Raw genomic sequence first — 20813 nt, 5'->3', positions numbered from 1 at the left:
TAATTAGATTCAATTTTTTAATCGAATGACAGCCCTAGACAAAACATGATTACTCATTGACTTTCGGAAAGATGTTGCATTTATTGAACTGTGAAACAGTTAAACAAATCAACAATGAAAACACCTTGAACTGTGAAATTTCCCTTAATACCTGTTGAACTTTTTGAATTCCCCTTCAGAACAAAAGATGAAATAAGAGTTAAAGGTGCACTATGAGTTCCTGCATGATGTCACTTCTGTTGACCAACCAAGTAAATACCAAGTAAATACCAAACAAAACAGAGCAAGCTCGCCCCTCCCCCCCATGTTTCCGTAACTGTCATGAACGTTGGATGCACTTCAAAGTTAGCTGCTAGTAACCTAGCTCGATAATAACTACCTTAGCCAGTACAACCCGTATAGTTACGGGTTGTAGTTAGGTTCGCTCTCATGGGATAACTTTGGAAAAGAATGACTTTTTATTGGCACGAGGGCTCAAGTGTGCATGCATTTACAACAACCAATCTTGACTTTACCTACCTGTCCAGGGGTCTGTTTCAGAAAGCAGGTTTAGTGAAAACTCAGAGTTTGTTAACCCTGAGATGAGGGAAACTCTGAGTTTTCTGTTTCAGAAAGGGAGGTTAATCAAACCTGAGAGAAAGGGGTAGCTCCAGCCCGTTTCAGAAAGAGAGGTAACTTAACCTTAGAGTCAGTTACTATGGTAACTGAGCCTGTGAACCTAACCTGGTCAGGAGCAGATTTTCTTCAAGAAACCTTGAGTTTCTCTCAGTCTCCTCCCTCTGACACAGCGTGCTTTCATTTCCTCATTCATTCAGTCTGTATCAGGCGCATTTTAGCGCAGTCTGTTATCTGCATGAATAAAAAAACGTATTGGTTTATGGCAGATTATAAAACGTTTTTTTCTCAAACATTGCATGTCCTTTTGTTGACGATCCCGACAGAGAGTTTACGTCGGGAGATGATATTGAGTCCCGACCAAGGTTATTATAGTTTTGCATTTTTCATTATTTTTTATTGTTATTTTGTTTTGACTTTTTATTTTTAAATTCAGTTTAGTTTTAATTAGTTTTTAAAGCGGGTTTGCTTGTTTAGTTTATTTTTTATTTTTTGAAAATGCTTAGTTTTAGTTTAGTTTTTATTAGTTTTAGTCTTTTTTTGTAATATGGGTTATTTGTCAGGGGATTCAAACAGGTCACAAAACGTATTGTGTAATAATAACTCAACAAAAACATCATACAATTTTAGAAATATGTATTCAACAATAACACAGTACATAAAATGTAGTCTACATATGGTCATAAATATGTAAACAGTCTACACAAGACGCCGCATTAAGTGCAAAATGTGTAAGTGATGTGTTCCAGGAAAAAAACCTAAATAGCCAACAGACTAAAGAAGACATACATGAATAGGTGCTTTGAACTTTGGTTCAAGTAAAGTAGCGAACTTTTTGAAGTCAATTGAGTCACACACAGTTGTGTAGACTGTATCAATACACATTTTAACTCCCGCTTCCTCCCGCTTTTGGTATTCCTGCATATGTACTAACCAGCAGCTATCGGGTCGCCGGTGAAAGCCTTCCTGTAGTGTTCTCTGTCCTGCTGTTGTCTCTGTCATGCTGCCTGGCCCTGTATCCATACATCCATGCCCTGTACCGGGATTAGCTTCTGTTTCTGGGAAAGGGTGCTTTGTTTTCTCCTTTACCTTGTTAAGGTAAGCTAGGTTAGCCTCCTAGCTTTTGTGCGCTTCTCAAATGTACTTTCAAATTCGTTGGGATTTTTCCCCGTAATAAATTGTCCACATATTTTACCACCTTCCACTGCAAGGCACCTGCTTTTATCTGACACAGTTATAATCAAATAGGTGCCGCTTTCTTCCGACTTTCGGTACCGCTATGATGCCAGGCGAGGGGCATGGACTATGTTGTGTTCAATTTGACGTGGAATGTTGGGATTTCTGGGTTCCCAGTCAGAAACTATACATGTCTACGGGAAATGTCATGGTCGGAAAGATATAACGTCATTTGCTCTATGAAAGACATCGACAAAGACGAAAACTAAGGACATTTACTCAATTATTTTATTTTAATTAGTTGCAAACAGACATTACACTTTTAGTTTAGTTATCGTTTTTTTGTAATGCCTCGTTTTTATTTTTATTTCAGTTAACGACAATGTTTTTTCCCACCTAGTTTTCGTTATTTCGTTCGTTTTCGTTAACGATTATAACCTTGGTCCCGACTAGATGTATTTTCATTTCCACATTACTGAGTTGAGAGGTATTTTCCTCACAGTCGATCAGATATATAACTTATCCGTCCTCATATCACTAACATCCACCATCGTGGACATGCTACATCCCAGCAGATTCTTTGTGTCACATTACGTTTTTTGCAAACGGTAGTTTTCTTTACAACATTGGTGATGCGGATCATATTAGTAAAGCCACTGTATGCAGAGCCGTCAGAAGAGTGAGACTCGCTCTGAAATGTTTTTTTAAACTTTTTTTGTAGTGTTCCCTGGACACAAACCAGTGAGAGCCATTAAAAAGAATTAAATTAATTTGAAATTATAGTTCTGTTAATGATCATGGTGCTGCAGGCTCAGAATGGGATTAGCTTACTTTTTCACCTGCAGGATTGCACCTAAATGAAATTATAAGTGTAATACCATTCCAGTTTTCACCTGTAATATTATAGGTTACCTTGTGATTAAATATGAAATTAATACACACTTAATAACTTAAGCATTGACTCGAGCAGCAATGTTCTCCCACACCAATTCTCTCTTTTGCAGCAGCCACTTTGTTGCTTTTTTAAAACTAAATACATGTTCAAACTCGCTGTATGTGCACATGAGTATTTCTGCCGACCAGTTTGTTTTTGGTTGTTACCATAGTGAATCGTAGTATCATGGCTCTATTCATGCTGCCTTTTTATGGTGGTGGTGCACGCGCTTAGCTCTGAGTCAACCTACTCAGAGTTGATTGAGTTGGTTCAATCAACTCAGAGTAGGTTCACTCAGGCAGCATGAATGGAACCATGATACTACGATTCACCATGGTAACAACCACAAACAAACTGGTCGGTGGAAATACTCATGCGCACATACAGTGAATGTATTTCATTAAAAAAGCAAAACAGCGGCTGCTGCAAAAGAGAGAGAATTTGCGTGGGAGAAAATTGCTGCAAGAGTAAATGCGTAAGTTCCAATATAGATAAGTATATAGTATATAGTATTACTGGTGAAATGGTATTGAACCTATAATCTATAAAAGTACTAGGCCTACTAATCCCATTCTGAGGCTGCAGCACCATCATTAACAGAATTATAATTCATAATCTTTTATTTTAAAGGGTTTACATCATTCACCTGCAATACTGTGGAACTCCTTTTTAATGGCTCTTAATGGTTTGTGTCCAGGGAACACTTCAAAAACGTTTAAAAAAACGTTTCAGAGCAAGTCACATTCTTCTGACGGCGCTTTGCTACAGTGGCTTTACTAATACACTCCGCATCACCAATGTTGTAAAGAAAACTGCCGTTTGCAAAAAAACGTAGTGCGACACAAAGAATGTGCTGGGATGTAGAGCATGTCAACGATGGGTGACGTTAGTGATATGAGGACGGATAAGGTTATGTAGGCTACATAACTGATAGACTGGGAAGAAAAACGATACCGCTCAAATAGGTAGGCTAGTATCTATAGTCGGGGCCTCAACATCATCTCCCGACGTATGTTTAACTCCCTGCAAAGAATACAGCTTCTTCATCAGCGGGATCGTCAAAAAAGGAAATGCCATGTTTTGAGAAAAAAAAGTTTTATAGTCTGCCTAACGTGGTTAATAAACCAACCCTGTTTATTTTATTCATGCAGATAAACTGCACTAAAATGCGCCTGATACATACTGAATGAATGAATGAGGAAACGAAAGAGCGCTGTGTCAGAGGGAGGAGACTGAGAGAAACTTGAGGTTTATTGAAGAAAACCTGCTCCCGACCAGGTTAGGTTCACAGGCTCAGGTACCTCTGAGGTTAAGTTACCTCTCTTTATGAAACAGAAAACCCAGAGTTTCCCTCATCTCAGGGTTAACAAACTCAAGAGTTTTCACTAAACCTGCTTTCTGAAACGGGCCCCAGTAAGAACTTAGCCACCTCTGCATCGGACTGGAAGCCCTTCTGCCGGCGGAGTTCTTGCCACCTTTGGATCGATTCCCCAATGTAAATCTGGGTCTTCGTTCGCTCCTTCTCAATCTCTCTTCTTCTCGCCATATATTCCTCTGAGCGTCTTTTCTTTGGCGATATATCCGGTTACAGTGCAGTCTGTAAGTATTATTCTTGTTATTGTTTTGTTTTATACATCAGCAAATTGGGCATGAAATGACAGTGACTATGGCGTTAAAGTGTAGAGCTCCAAAGATTAATCAATTAATCGATTAGTTGTCAACTATCAAATTAATCACAAAAGTTTTTGATAATCGGTTTGAGTAATTTTTTGTGAAAAAAAAGTAAAAACTCTGATTCCAGCTTGTTAAATGTGAATATTTTGTAGTTTCTTCTCTCCTCTGTGACAGTAAACTGAATATCTTTGAGTTGTGGACAAAACAAAACATTTGAAGACGTCCTCTAGGGCTTTGGGCATTCGGACATTTTTCACCATTTTCTGTAGGGGCGTTGAAATGAATCATTGCATACAGACCATAATCGATTATTGCCTACTGCCTTGTTGATTTTCCGCTTGCTGCTTTTTTTGTTTCTGCCTTTTGTCTGTTGTGTTCAGACGCCACTACAATCAGAAGTGTCTTTTTCAAGAGCAGATACAATAAAAATGGGATTTCATATGCCTGACTGCTTGAATTTGTCATTGAAAACCATGTGTAGTTATTAGGGGTGTAACGGTACGTGTATTCGCACTGGACCGTTTCGGTACAGGGCTTTCGGTACGGTGTACATGTGCACCGAATGCAATCTTTTGTGTGCCAATTTAGGTCAATAGGTCAATTTTCGTGTTTCCACACGAACATATTAAGTGGCGGAAGTCTCCGCGTTCAGCGCAAATCCCGCCCTGCAGCTGATTCTAAAGTTTTCATTGGTCATGTCAATATGTCAATCACTGTACAGATTGCCTACACCAGTGGTTCTCAACCGGTGGGGCCCGCCCCCCTGGGGGGGCGCGGACACTCTCCTGGGGGGGCGCAAGTAGGCTACAGGATGGGAGAAAAAAAATAAATAAAAATCACGTAATGTAATGTAACTACACGTCGCTTGGTCGTGGTTGGGTAGCGTTGCATTTCCTCCCCGACTCATTTCCTGGTTCTCCTTCTCCATAAACAACATGAACTCAAGGAGATAATTAACTTTTCCTGCTCCAGATTTCCCACCGTGGTCAGAAAGAACAGAGGAGACACTTTGTTTCTCTCACTATAACTCTAGAGTCGGTACTCGCTCTAAAGCTAAACGCCGTCACTCTCTCACTTCTCCCTCTACCACACATTCCCCACACACACACATGCCGGCTCACGCACACACCAGTGCACAAGTATAAACATCAGGCCACTTACGTAGGCTACGGAGAAAGCTCTGTGTGGAGCCTCCGCACAACTGTAAAACAAGTCATCCTCCTGGCGACTTTTTTTGTTAAAAGCGACTAGCGACAAATCTAGCGACTTTTACTGGTGTTATTGGAGACTTTTGTGGTGTTTGGAGACTCGAAAACACGTATCACTCTGCAGTTATGTGCTCAACGAGCAGCGGGTGCTGCCGTGAGCCCCTCCCCTGTCCAAAAGCTCTCAGGCGGTCAGTCTCTCAGTAGCCTCGCGCAGCAGTCCCAGCCTGCAGTCAGAGCAGAGAGGAGACACACACCACTCCGCGTCCAGGCTGCACACACGCACACATCGTTACATCATAGCCTCAACTTATTGAAAACACAACTAATCCACATCCAAATTATTTCAAAACCAAACAAAATGGAGAGATTTCTAGTGAGGACCAACAAGGCAACCGACGCACCACCAGCTGCAAAAAAGCTTTGAAGGTACACTGAAGCATACCTGGCTCAGGTCTCACATTAACATCACCTACCTGCAAGCTTCTGTCAAAAATGCAGATGATATGCCTACTGTTAGGCCTAGTAATAACAGTAATAAAGCATGAATTCATATCAGAGGTCTGGTGCCAAATCCCAATTATAGCAATAGCCTAGTAATGATAATAGGCCTACTACTACTCATAATAATAATAATAATAATAATAATAATGCCTGCAAGCTCACATTAGAAGTCTGGTGCTACTGCCAATTATAACAATACCTACCGCTACTGATGACAATAATAATAATAATAATAATAATAATAATAATAATAATAGTGTGGGCCTAAAAATAATAGCCTAGCCTAGGGCTATCTATCTATCAATGGAAGGTGGTGTAGTGGGGGTGGCGCCGGGAAAGGGGAGCCCAACTGCAATGAACCAGCTTTGGGGGGGCCCAGCTTGCAAAAGGTTGAGAACCCCTGGCCTACACCAAACACTGATCTCTAAACCTACCCGCCGTCACTGTAACCTAAACCAATGAAATCGACTGCAGGGCGGGATTTCCGCTGAAGTGGTTTGGGGAAACCTCTCGCTAGCTAGCGTCATGGCCAATGCAGACAAGCCCATAGACAGTATGGACAAACCGGAGCTTGAAGAGCCACCCATATCATTAAGGTCTCCCGGGAACACTTCGGTTTCCCAGTGAAATACGTCAACGGACAAAGACTAGTCGATAAGACGAAAGCAGTGTGCCGACGTTGCTCAGGAATGATCGGGTATGTTTCTGGCAACACTTCAAACTTGTTAACGCACTTGAAAAGGCATCATGCGAGTGTGAACTGAAACTGTTGATTCTGCACTTTACACTTTGGAAAAGTTATATATATTTTTTTAATATGAGCAGGCCTACAAGCTGGGATTGGTAATGCTACACTGTAATCCATAGTTATTTATTTATATTTTTCATTATATTTTATTACGTGATAGTGGTTTGAGACAGAGTATTTTATTTAGTGGAGAACTTTGCAGCAGTATTTTATTTCTTATTCTTTTTTATTTTATATATATTTTATTATATTTCATTAAAAAGTGTTTAAAAAAGTGCAAACAAATTGTTAAAAAAAAGTTTATAGTAATAAACAACCTGCAGTTTAATGTTTGCATTTCTTTCCCTTACTGTACTGAAAATGAACCGAACCTGGCTTTAAAACCGAGGTACGTACCGAACCGTGATTTTTGCGTACCGTTACACCCCTAGTAGTTATATATAATAATATTGAGGAGGTGACGCATCGTGATGCATTGTGATATGGATTCAAATCGTTGACATGATAATTGTAATCAAATTGAATCGTGAGACCAGTGAAGATTCACACCCCTAATTTTCTGACATGTTATGGACCAAACAGCTAATGATTAGAATGATTAATCGAGAAAATAATAGACAGATTAATCGACAGTAAAGTGCATACTTGTGTTTTGGGGTTCTTTACATCCATATTGGGTGAAGAAAAAGGGAAACAACTTGTACACGGTTCATCATATTGTAAGATGTAAAACTCAGTCATTGTTTCATTTCCCAGTCCCTCCAGGATTTTGCGATGTCGCGATCGCGCCAATTCACGCAAATTCAACCAATCACCGCGAATTTGGTGCGACTCGCAATTTTGACCAATCACCGCAACTTTTCCGCACATTTGACCAATAACCTGAAGTTTCCGCGACTTCAACCAATCACAGCAGTCCCACGTGCACTCTGAGAGCCAATGACCAAGCGGGAGTGAGAACGGGATTGATAATTTCCTTGTTTTTGATATGAAGACGAGACGAGACGTGTGTGTGTGACTCATTTACCAACAAAACGTACAGCGAAAGACCGTGCAAAACATTTCAGACCGTCCTGCCAACCTGTATACATTTTAACATCAATGTAGACTGTAACGATTTAAAAGTTGCTGAAGTTGCTGCCGTTTCCATCCTGGCTGTCAGCTGCAGCGGGTGGGGCTACTGCTCCATACCCCCCGCGACTGACGCTTGCACACACACAGACACACACACAAACAACACACACGGTGGATGCAGGAGAAAAAGGAGATGAGACGACACAATGACCTAAATTGAGGACAGCTGCGCTCGTTATTGTAAGTGCAATGATAAGTTAAAGTCAGTACTTTATCAAACCGTATGAATGTGTGTCCCAGGCCAGGATAGGAAATTAACTAACAATGTAAAGATCAACAAGCTACTGACAGACATGTTCAAATTTGATTCATTCAATAAATTATTATTTTTTTGTCTTAAATCCACCAGCCATTTTCATATTATACCAACATTTACAGATATCTGAGTCTTTTTGGTAAGGTTACTAGGAAAACTCAGCCCAGGATAGTTTTATTCTCCCCAAAACATGTTTCCTTTTTATTTTTAAAGAACTATACAAAAAAAAAAATCGCAACTTTCACTGTCTCCCGCAACTTCATTGCAACAAACAGACAAAGACATCACAACTTTTATATACAATTTCTTTACAAAAGCTCCCGCGAAATCAGGCATTTTGGGCTGCAACAATCTCAAAAAAAGGCCGCGAAATCCTGGAGGGACTGATTTCCAATCCGATGCCCTGGAACACAGAGCCAGATCAAACCTATCACCATAAGGTTTCTTTCTGATACTTGCATTGTACTGTATCTGTTGTGTATTTTAACATATTTCTGTCCCTCTGACCTCGCTCTAGCCTACTGACCTGAGAGAGGGCAGCACTGGGAGTTGTGGGAAGTGAAGTCTTGTCTCACTATGTTGTCTTCCTTCCAAGGGAAGCTGGTGCGGAATGGAGTGGATAATAAAGCAGCGGTGGTAAGTCTCCGCCATATGATCTGTAATCGAAGCTTTCTTTTCCCCATACATTGCTCACAGTACGGTACATACTGAAGATGATCTCATAATGCTGACTGCAGTTTCTAGTGTGGTTTTCAATTATTTACTATTTTACAGTTATTAAAATACTAATCCTCATTAGGGCTGTTTTTGATTGTGGAAAAAAATCATAATCATGATTATTTTTGTCAATATTGAAATCATGATAATTTAACACGATTACTCAGTGACTTTTGGAAAGAAGTTGCATTTATTGAACTTTAAAAAACAGTGAAACAGTTTAAACAAATCAACAGTGAAAAAACCTTGAACTGTGAAATTTCCTTTAATACTTTTCATGTTTGAACTTTTTAAATTCCCCTTCAGAACACAAGACAAAATAAGAGTTTACTTGCAAAACCTAATGTGCAAAATAATTGTTTTTCTCGATTTCTCTGTTTTTGTGATCGCTAGGACCAGAAATCGTTAGGAGCCGAAATCGCAATCGCAATTAAATTTGATTAATTGCACAGCCCTAATCCTCATGCTTCACATGCTAAAATACAAGCTCATACCTCATATCATAGTAATGTCTTTTTTCTACATCATTTCTGTGGACTTGCCTGTTAAAGGGGCGCTATGCAGTTTTGGCCATTTCTACGCTTTTTGCTCGCACGTCTCTCTATAGAGCTCCCCCTACAGCTTCGGAATAGATATTTGGCAGCTCCTATGTTTACTTGTGTCTGACTCCTCGGTCTGCTGTTTCCTCTTTCTCTGTTCCTCCGACAATGCTTTCCTAGCTTTCTGCTTCTTTTTTTGCCGGCTCAGCCATGACGATAGTGTGAAAAACTCCATCGCTACCTTGTTAGCCGGTTCCTGAATGGGCGTATGTGTGCAGTGCCGTGAAGCAATTTGTTACATCGCAAGACCTAATATCACGCGATACTTCCTGACACTGAGTTGCAAGGGTAGTTTTTCCTCCCACAGGCGCTAGGGGGAAACGAGACGACCACCATTCAACCCAAAAAAAGTCATATAACCATCCAGTGACTCTGAAGCTGTTCAGTTAAGGTAAATTAAGCTAAAAAACTGCATAGTTCCCCTTTAATATCTGTCTCTCTGTCACTGTTTTCAGATCTGCATTGAGGGGAACATTGCCAGTGGGAAGACGACATGTCTGGAGTATTTCGGCAAAACTAGCAATATAGAGGTACAACAAATCAAAGTCCTTATACAGCAAAGCTGTGCATGTGCTCCCAACAGAAAGTATCACTCTAGTTGTTACCCAAATTCGAGTTGTAACATGGCTGCTGTTTGACACGAGGGGCATGGTCGGACTTTGGGTTACAAGCTTTATAATAAAATACTATTTTAGCTTTTTACACCTTGTATACGTCCCTCCTTTGCCTCAATCCTTTGACTTCCATTCCCTCCTTTTGTAATTAGGGCAGTCAAAAAATGTGGGAAAAAATAAGAATTGAAAGTCAAAATGAAAAGACCAAGTGTGGTCTCAGTTTCACATTCAGATGAACATTAAATTCTAAAATCCATTGTTTCAGCGCAGCAAGTTGTTAGCAATGTTACTGTTGAGTAGGGGTGTAACGGTACGTACCGGACCGTTTCGGTACAGGGCTTTCGGTACGGTGTACACGTGCACCGAATGCAATCTTTTGTGTGCGGAACATAGGTCAATTTTCGTATTTCCACACGAACATATTAAGTGGCGGAAGTCTCCGCGTTCAGCGCAAATCCCGCCCTGCAGCTAATTCTAAAGTTTTCATTGGTCATGTCAATATGTCAATCACTGTACAGATTGCCTACACCAAACACTGATCTCTAAACCTACCCGCCGTCACTGTAACCTAAACCAATGAAATCGACTGCAGGGTGGGATTTCCGCTGAAGTGGTTTGGGGAAAAAAATAAAAATCACACACCGCGTGCTGTACAACAACATACACGGCACGCTTTAGCCCAGCCTCTCGCTAGCTAGCGTCATTGCCAATGCAGACAAGCCCATAGACAGTATGGACAAGCCGGCGCTTGAAGAGCCACCCATATCATTAAGGTCTCCCGGGAACACTTCGGTTTCCCAGTGAAATACGTCAACGGACAAAGACTAGTCGATAAGATGAAAGCAGTGTGCCGACATTGCTCAGGAATGATCGGGTATGTTTCTGGCAACACTTCAAACTTGTTAACGCACTTGAAAAGGCATCACGTGAGTGTGAACTGAAACTGTTGATTGTGCACTTTACACTTTGGAAAAGTTATATATATTTTTTTAATATGAGCAGGCCTACAAGCTGGGATTGGTAATGCTACACTGTAATCCATAGTTATTTATTTCTATTTTTCATTATATTTTATTACGTGATAGTGGTTTGAGACTGAGAGTATTTTATTTAATGGAGAACTTTGCAGCAGTATTTTATTTCTTATTCTTTTTTATTTTATATATATTTTTATTATATTTCATTAAAAAGTGTTTAAAAAAGTGTAAACAAATTGTTAAAAAAAAGTTTATAGTAATAAACAACCTGCAGTTTAATGTTTGCATTTCTTTCCCTTACTGTACCGAAAATGAACCGAACCGTGACTTTAAAACCGAGCTACGTACCAAAACTGTGATTTTTGCGTACCGTTACACCCCTACTGTTGAGTCATGAAAGCACAATCCTGGACATTGGAAATGTTCATTAACGATTCTCCTTTTTTTTTTTTTGTTCCAGGTCCTTACAGAACCAGTCTCTAAATGGAGGAATGTCCGTGGACACAACCCTCTGGTATAATACATATTAGTGGTGTAACGGACCATAGTTGGTCCGTGGTCCGTACAGATCAACACTCATGGTTCAGAATGCATGTGAACCGCGGATCAATTGCAAAGTTTAACCATAATAATGGTGTGAAATACATTTTTACTGTTGCTGCCTACCGGACGGAATAGCAACACGGATTTCGGTGCCACTTAAATGTCTGCGTTGCTCTCTGATGCTCCGAAACAGACGTTCGTAGCAACAGAAGCATCGCCGCATATCACGCTACTTAACACTAAAGTTACACTTGGCAGCAGCCGTTGATGTTAGCCTACTGTTAGCTAGTAGCTGGATTAAACACGGTTAAAATGCTGACAGTTTAATGGTGTAGTGTGACTGTATTTTACTGTAGAGGATTCCAACACCGGGACGTACAACAGTCTGCCGCTAAAGCTATGAGCTAAAAGTAGTGGTGGGCAGATCGATCCAAATATTGATACCAACGTTGGTATTGATATTGATCAATACCAGTGTAATGAAATTGATACTTCAGTTTCAGTTTCTCTCGAGTATGCGCTGCTGCAGTTTCATCAAAAAGGCGACCTGGCTGGCGGTGTAAGTGCCGCTGCTTTCAAATGCCGCTCCTGCCACAGTGCGGAGCAGGCACACTTTGCTGCTCCTCCCCCATCTTGTGCTTTGATGTTGTACTCAAAGTTATTGTAAAATACCCTTTTCTCATCTGTTTTTGTCTTTTAACAGCAATTTACTGGTGAAAGAAGTTATTATTGTTAAGTTATTGTTATTACATTTTTAATAACTTATTTGAATTCCCTCCTTTTTTGTGGTAATCCAAAAATTAATACGATCCGTGATCCGAACCGTACGTTTTGTGATCCGTTGCACCCCTAGTACATATTATCATTTTGTCATCGTGTTGACCTGACATCCGACTTTTAAAATCGGGTCGGACATAAAATTATTGAGAATAGGTTTTAATGAACAAACTAAAGATGTGCAGACCTACTGGAGGGGCTACATTGTTTGTTGCAAGACTCAGAGACAGACAAACTACCTAAATGGTTAGATATCAGTAGAGGGAAGAGAGAACATTTGTTTTCTGACCCTTTTGTGAACTGACCCTTAGTTGACCTACTTAGTTGATTTGGATATATCCTGTGTACTGTATGTGCATGTGAATTTTAGCCTAATGGTGGCACTATGTTCACAAAAGCCACAAAAAACTATTAGAATCCGTTCTCTGGACACCATGATTATCCAGCTTAAACCTTGTGGAAATGCTTCCAGTTGTGTCAGCTGTTTGTTTCTGTCCCCGCAGGCTCTGATGTACCAGGATCCTGAGCGCTGGGGCATCACTCTGCAGACATATGTTCAACTCACCATGCTGGACAGGCACATGCTAGCCATAGTAAGTGTACTGTTCGCTAGAAATGCAGCCATCTTATCGTATACTAGTTAAAGAGTAACTTTGTTTTTTTCTATTTTCCTATGATTTTGTGTCTAAGCGACTGATGGGAACAACAATCTTTAAAATTGGTCCAGTATTAAGCAAAATCACTGTAATTACATAGTTATACAAAGTTATTGGGCAATTGAACCTTCTATTTACTTCCACTAAAAGTGCTGTTTTTGCCACTGACATGCTCACATTATTAGTGTCTGACAACATCATGGAAAGGATTCCTACTGAGAGACCTTTTTGTTAAATAGTAAGATCCCTTTTGTTTAACATGAAACTTCCCCTAAATCGCTATTGCCAAACCCACCAGATTCCATTTAAACAAATAGTAATTTTATCATCGTAAAATACACTTCATTCAAAGTCGACAGAAACAAAACTATCCAAAGCTGTTTTAGTTTGTCTTTCCGCTGTATCAACAATCATCACTCTGGTTTGGTTGAAATAAACCCTTAATTTTCACATTTACATGTGAAAATATGCTGGCTCTATACAGGCTAAAATTACTGTTTATTTAAATAGTCTGGTGGGTTGAGCGGCAGGGTTTTCTGAGCTGTTTCTGGTTAAACAAATAGGATCTTACTCTGTAAGGATCCTTTCCATAATGTTGTCAGACACTAATAACAACCTGAGCCTGTCAGTCGCAGAAACAGCACTTTTAGTGGACGAAATAAACGAGGCACATTTGCCCTTTTGGATTACATTGCAGGTTCGCACCTGCCAGTTACAGCAATCTCGGTCAATACTGGACCAATTTCAAAGATTTTTTTTCACATTAGTCACTTAGACACCAATGCATGGGTAAATAGGGTCCACGTTGAAAAAGAAAAAACTAAATTACCCTTTCAAATACACTATGTCAACCTGCAACGCTGACAAACACATTGGTAGCCATGGACTGGGGATGCAAACATATGACCTCATCAGGCAATCAGCTGTATGTACTTAATGTTTCTTTTTGTTTCCAGTCATCCCCTGTCAGGATGATGGAGAGGTCCATCTTCAGTGCCAAGTACATCTTTGTGGAGAATCTCTTCAAAAGGTATCTGTGGTTTGACAAACGTCCACGTCTGGATCAGACCTGGTGTCTCATTTATAAAGATGGCTGAAAATGTGCGCATGCCACTTCCCACGCAAAGGTTGTTATTTATAAAAAAACTTGACCGGAGAATGTGCGGTCCTCCACGCAAACTCTGACCCCTGCGTATGTACATTTTGGAGACAATGGGAATTGACGACGCAGATGATGAAGTGGTGAACTGAAGTCAGACTGCAGAAAGTAAATGTGGGAAAAACGTATACTTGTAATATTTTCAAGTATTGATGCCTCACGCACATTTTTTCACTCCATATCATCCACGTTATCATGAAGAGTAAATCCAGCAGTGTTATTTGCGCTTGTACTGAGTGATAATTGTTCCATAAACACCTTGTAAAATCCAACTCAAATCTTAAATAAAAATTTCTTCTTAATATTTAATCGACGCTGTCTCACCGTCACAGAGTCCGCTACGGAGCGCAGGAGGATGAGATGGCCCGACTGCATGGAATACAGGATAGCATCAAATACCCTAGCATTAGATAACTGCAGAACACAGTGTAAATAACTAAATATCTGTTTTTAAAACTGTGCATATATCATCAAATGTCAAAGTCTGAAAAACAGACGTTAAGCGTAATTGTTATACTTAATGTCCTCATTATCGGTCCGAACTTTAATACTGTTCGTGACCAAACCTGCATGAAGAAAAGTGTGTTTGCCTATTAGACTTTCGTCTTCAAATTGTATCTTGGGGTGAGGGATACCACCAGTTGATCACAAATTGTTGTAAACATATACATACTGCGGTGACCCCCGTGTGAAATGCTACATGCGCTGGCTATGCCAATGGAAGAATCAGGAGAGAAAGAGACTTCATGGACCACAACAATGACTGGCTAATATGCCGATTTCAGTTCCAAGTAGAGAGGGCAACGTGCCGGAACCGTGCCATCCCTGTCCAAATACAGGTCCTTGCCACTCTGGGTGCAACTGGCCTGAGGGAAATGGCAGACAGCGAAGTGTTTTATATAAATATTATAATCTTCAACTTTATCACTAAGGCTTTTTTGGATATAATATATAGTTCTGTTAAATCTTATCATATAGGTCTGGTATATCGAAGCTGTCCCAGAGTGCCGGAATGCTTGCCGTTTTGGACAGTATTATTAATATAGGTAGTCTATAGATCAGGTTTCCCTATACTATGCGAGAACAGGCCGAAAATTATGATTCAATTTGCAGCAATTCACCAGTGTCTGAGAAGTTTTTTGCTTTTTCCCCGCCAGTTGTCATGAATCGGCGTAACGAGAGAACAACTGCCAGGGTCATTAACATACTGATCAGCATTAATGCTTTGCTCTGCTGTTTATGGTTAAAAATGGGCGTGTACAGGGCGGGATAAGAGGCTGATTCACGTGCGCACACTTGTGGGTAATCTGTCATTTATAAAGGGAACATTGCTTACAGATGTGCGTATGCACGGTTTTATAAATCTGATTTTTTTTTAGCCGTAGGCAATTTTGTCTTTTGGGGGTACCTACACTTTTAGTAAGGATCCTATGTTTTAAAAATGAGACCCCAGGAGAGTAGATGAATAGATCTACTGTATACAGCGTACAATTTCAGCTAAACTCTCATGCTGGTTTGATGGATTCTGTTACAGAACAGAACAGAAGGTTTTAGTCTACATTTAATACCTCTTGGAGCTGAGCTGCTTTCTGTCAGGATGAGACCATTTATGCTAGAAAACAACACAGTGGAGGTGGGCAATGTGTATTAACCCTTTTATCATGTTTTACTAATTTTATATCACAATATATAAAATGGTCTCGTACCTTAGTAGAGACACTGTTTATAAAATAGGCTGAATATCTGTTTTCGTGGCTTATACAGTGAATATACTGTAATACCTGTAAAATTAAGGTACTAGCAATGCCCAAAATTACCTAATACAGACAGAAATATTAAAGGAATCATAAACATATGTAAAAAATATGTAATGGTTGGCAAACTTTGATGGTTTATGTTGTCATATTGCCTACAATTTTGTTTCTGTTTGGTTTTTTTTTAGTGGGAAAATGCCAGAAGTGGACTATGCCGTTCTCAGTGAGTGGTTCGATTGGCTCACAACTAACATTTCCATTCCTGTTGATCTGATTGGTGAGAATACACAAAGCAGAGACACAAACATATTTAATGTATTTTATTGGGGGTGGATCTGTCTCAGAGGTAGAGTGGGTCGGCCCTCAACAACAAGATTGGTGGTTCGATCCCAGGCTCTTCCGGCCACATGTCAAAGTGTCCTTGAGCAAGACACTGAACCCCAAGTTGCTCCCCGGACGCTGTATGTAGCTGTCCATTGCTCCTAATATTTAGGACTGGTTAAAGGCAGAGATTGAATTTCACTCAACTTAAATTTTTTATGTATCAAAATGATAGCAACAACCAGGGCAAGTATTACTGAACGTATAGCTGCTACTCACATATTCAATTGTAATACGATACTGGGCAAACATCACATCTTTACGGACATTTTCTGATGGGTGAGCAAGGATTTCTTTTTTTTTTTAAGATAATTTTTTCGGGCATTTTAGGCCTTTATTTCCATAGGACAGATGAAGCCATGAAAGGGTAGAGAGAGGGGGAATGACATGCAGCAAAGGGCCGCAGGTCGGAGTCAAACCCGCGGCCACTGCGTCGAGGAGTAAACCTCTATATGTGCGCCTGCTCTACGAACTGAGCTAACCCGGCCACACGAGCGATGATTTCTGTTGTTGATTTCTTCCCATGGAGCTCTTGAAAACAAAACAAAAAAACTTATTTTAGTTAACTGCTGTCTGTATGCTAGTCAAAGACTTAATTTCCTGCATTCTGATACATTTCTGTATTTATGTCAAGGAACACAAAACAAACAATTCTAGTGGCAGGTAACAATTCAAAATATAAAATATAATGGGCAGATAAGACAGCAGTCGGAGCTCCGGCGAAGCTCTGCGCCCATCAGCAGCGGTCCGCAGAGCAGCATGATCACCTGGAGAGTCCGGTACAGCCTGAACTCTGCAAACCAAGATCCTGTACGCACTAGCTTCACAGCGGAGCGTTCAGTTCCAGTCAAAACAATGCAGCTTAGCTGTCTTATCAGCGCCAGCAGCATATGTAAAATATAGCAGCTGTGGATAAGAGGGAGGCTGGCTGCTGAAAATCACCCCCAATTTCCACCAGCTGCGTAACAGCTGCGTATCCGCTCCAGAACGGTGGCGGAGTCATTAGGTTTCCATTAAAGTCAATGTGTGTATTTCCACTGACTGCAGAACGGCTGCGGTCCGACTCCAGCACAGCTCCGGCGACCCGCAGCCCTCCGGAGCAGATACGCAGACCTTCTATTTTTGCCGGATGCCAGAGAGCTCCGCAGCAAATCAGCACACGGCAGATAGTGCGGGACAGGAAGTCGAGCACAGAAACAAAATAAACATTCGGTTAATTTTCAAAATTAAATTCACCGTGCTCACGGCGGATCATATTTCCTTGCACTGTACCTTGAAAACACAGCACAGAGTTGTTTCCCCTCTACTTCTCTGGATGGAAACAAACTGTTGTTGGTTTTGTGGTTCTATTCTACGTGAATTCGTGAGGTCTTGTGGGTCCTCGTGACTACAGCTGTCAGTCATGGCCGCAGCCGTTCCGCAACAAATCCGGACCTAGTGGGTATTGACGGACGGCGGAGCAGTTCCAAACTTTCAAGGCAGGAAAACCCTGCCTGAGTGTATTGATTTCAATGGCAGAAGTGAACGTGAACCCAGATTATGACAGATTCTTTTGCCGTATAGTATCAAGGTAAACATTGAACCCATTTTCTGACACTAAAATGGCATTTTCTGGCCGACAAAGGACAAGAAAATGAACTTAGTTCGAGACCTGTTTCTGTCTCAGAAACAAAATCATGCGAAATCTGGCAACATGAATAGGCTTAAATCAACTAATGTGTGCTAATGCTAAATATGGCTTTTAGCTGTGTAAATATCTAATGTTAGCAAAAGAAAATATAAATACATTATGCATATACAACTTTTTTGGGTATTCACCACACTTACAAATGTGTCCATGCCTACTTAGGAGACAGGAAGTGTGTACCATGTCATACTATTGGGGCAGTGTGTAATGTGCTATTTTTAGTTATGGAGCATGTGGAGTTGTGTATACGTCGGAGTTTTTTCCGATAAAAATATATGACAAACAAACAACAGACAACAAACTTTAAGACAAAAAAGTACACGGAAGGATAATTTTGTATCCAGCTTGGTTAACGTGTTGAGGAAACATCAACCATAAACAACAATGAGTGAGAAAGGGGGAAAGACACTGAGAAGCAATGCTGACAAAAACACGGAAACAAGCGAGAATCAGGCTATCACACAAGAGCTACGAAAATTGAGTGAGCGCATTGCAGGAATGAATGATAACTTGGAGAAGATGCTTGATGAAAAAATCAGAAGTCTACATGTATCCCTGGACAAGAACTTTAATAGTAAATTTGACAGTTTCTGTGACTCGATGATAAAAATTGTAAAAGATAATCAAGATGCTCTAAAAGTAGAAATTGGAAAAAAAGGCCAGTGAAGTGCAGAATAGCCTAGATATGGAAATTGGAATCATGGCAGCTCGCATGGAACAGATTGAGCAAAATATCAAGAAAACAGCTGCAACAGATTTCAACCCAGAAACCGGAATAATGGTTTTTGGCCTGCCCTTCGAGGAAGGTTAACAGGTGACGCAGACAGTGTCCAGGTTAATGTTGTAGGGGCTGCGGTGCGATTCCGTACCCAGCTTGGTGGCAGTGGAGGGGCTGAAGCCTAGAAGTCACAGACCGGGCCCGGTCAGGATCCAGTTGGCTTCAGTCGTAGACAAAGTTGCGCTCCTGAGAAGGAAATACAAGCTAAGGGATGATGATCGATACAACAAGGTATATATCCGATTGGCAAAATCACACGCGGAGAGGCTTTTGGATTTGAACTTTCGTGCCGTTTTGAAGGAGATCCCATCGGGGAAAGATTTTTTTGTAACAGGGAATGGACGCATTGTGAAATGCGATGAGGAGCAACAGCGACGCACACCAGATACTGGAAGATGAACTGTTTCTTGGACCCACCATGCTCAAGATTCCATTTCTTTAGTACACTGGAACGTTAATGGATGGACTGTAGGTAACTGTAAATTAAGAAGTGTTATTCTGAATACTTTAAATCCGGATATTATTTCGCTGAATGAGACGCATTTATTTGATGACAAAGTAATCAACCTGGAAGGTTATACATGTTTTGGTTATAACAGAACAAAACATTTTAAAGCACCTAAAGGCTCCGGTGGGGTTGGGTTTTTGTTAAAAATAACCTGGTGGAATTATACAAAATTGATGTTGTAGACAAACAGGTGGATGGTGTTCTAGGTTTAAAATGTGTGCATTTGAAATCAGGTTATAGTTTTGTTGTTTTTACCTGTTACCTGCCACCTGAAACGTCAGTATGGGAAAAGGACGCCTCTTTTTTCTTTAATCATGTTTTGAGTCAGATCTATTTATGTTCAGAAGTTGAAGCAATTTTAGTGTGTGGAGATTTCAACAGTAGGATAGGTGCTTTTGATGACTACCTAAATGAAGTGGATGTGATGCCCCCTAGAGCCTTCTTGGATGATTCTGTAAACAAGCATGGAGAATCAATGATTGAATTCTTAAAAGAATGTAAGTTATGTATTGTTAATGGGAGTATATGTCCTCTAAGTGATAACTATACATCGGTATATATCAAGGGTAAAGCGGTGGTTGATTATATACTTGTTCCATATGACTGCTTACAAATATGTGACTCTTTTGAAGTTTTAGTTTCAAATCAATTAATTAAAATGGCAAATTGTATGGATTTGACTGGAGAAAAGAAGCAGTCCCAGATCATTCTTTACTGTGGTTAAAATTTCTTATAAAGACTGAGGCTCATTGTCATGTAGCTTATCAGGAGAGTTTACAAAATTCATCCACAAGAAGGAAAGTCAGTAGGACTTTACCAGTTAACTTCTTATCCTTTACAGCAATCAACCCTTTTGAAAATGAAGAATGATGTACAATTATGTTTTAGAGAACAAGAAAATCTAGATAACTGGTATGTCAGCCTTTGTAAATTGATTAAAGAAGACATGGAGTCTGATATTAAAGCTGGAGACAACTATAATGTTACAAAAAAGCCATTCAATACAAAACCTTATTGGAATAAAGAGTTAAAAGAATTGTGGCAATCTATGCATAAAGCAGAAAATCTGTTTCTGAAGTGCTTAAATAATAAAGGAAGAAACTAGTCTTTCAAAATAGGTTTGATAAAGATACAGATTCTACAAAAGACGTTATCAAAGAGGACTGGTATTAAACCTGAAAAGAATCCAAACGTCTTACCCTAAGAGATTTTGGTCAGAAATGAATAAACTAGGGCCAAGGCAAGAAAAATGTAATAGAGGGCCACATTTTAAAAGGGGAATATTGGATAAATGAGGATCTTAATAAGAGTATTACAAAAGAAGAAGTTCAAATGGCTCTTAATAAAGCTAAATTGGGAAAAGTGACGGGGGTTGAAAATATCCCAAATGAAATATTAAAATCACCCAAAGTATTTG

General features: G+C 40.1%; 1 protein-coding gene across 2 annotated transcripts in view; it reads left to right on the top strand.

The window, feature by feature from the left end:
* Nucleotides 1–20813, top strand: part of tk2 (thymidine kinase 2) — a 47723-nt gene that overhangs the window by 1725 nt on the left and 25185 nt on the right. Inside the window, exons 2-7 of one of the 2 annotated variants that reach the window (XM_031321589.1) lie at nucleotides 8842–8882; nucleotides 10018–10092; nucleotides 11614–11667; nucleotides 12977–13066; nucleotides 14086–14159; nucleotides 16231–16319. In XM_031321589.1, coding sequence (XP_031177449.1) covers nucleotides 8842–8882; nucleotides 10018–10092; nucleotides 11614–11667; nucleotides 12977–13066; nucleotides 14086–14159; nucleotides 16231–16319 — 423 coding nt within the window. Of the gene's footprint in view, nucleotides 1–8763; nucleotides 8883–10017; nucleotides 10093–11613; nucleotides 11668–12976; nucleotides 13067–14085; nucleotides 14160–16230; nucleotides 16320–20813 lie in introns of both variants that reach the window. The other variant, XM_031321590.2, reaches the window with a different exon arrangement.

The sequence above is a fragment of the Sander lucioperca genome, chromosome 15 (assembly GCF_008315115.2).
Source record: "Sander lucioperca isolate FBNREF2018 chromosome 15, SLUC_FBN_1.2, whole genome shotgun sequence".
In the NCBI taxonomy this organism is placed as follows: Eukaryota; Metazoa; Chordata; class Actinopteri; order Perciformes; family Percidae; genus Sander; species Sander lucioperca.
Note: the sequence above shows the minus strand (reverse complement) of the source record. Positions and strands in the feature narration are given on the sequence as shown.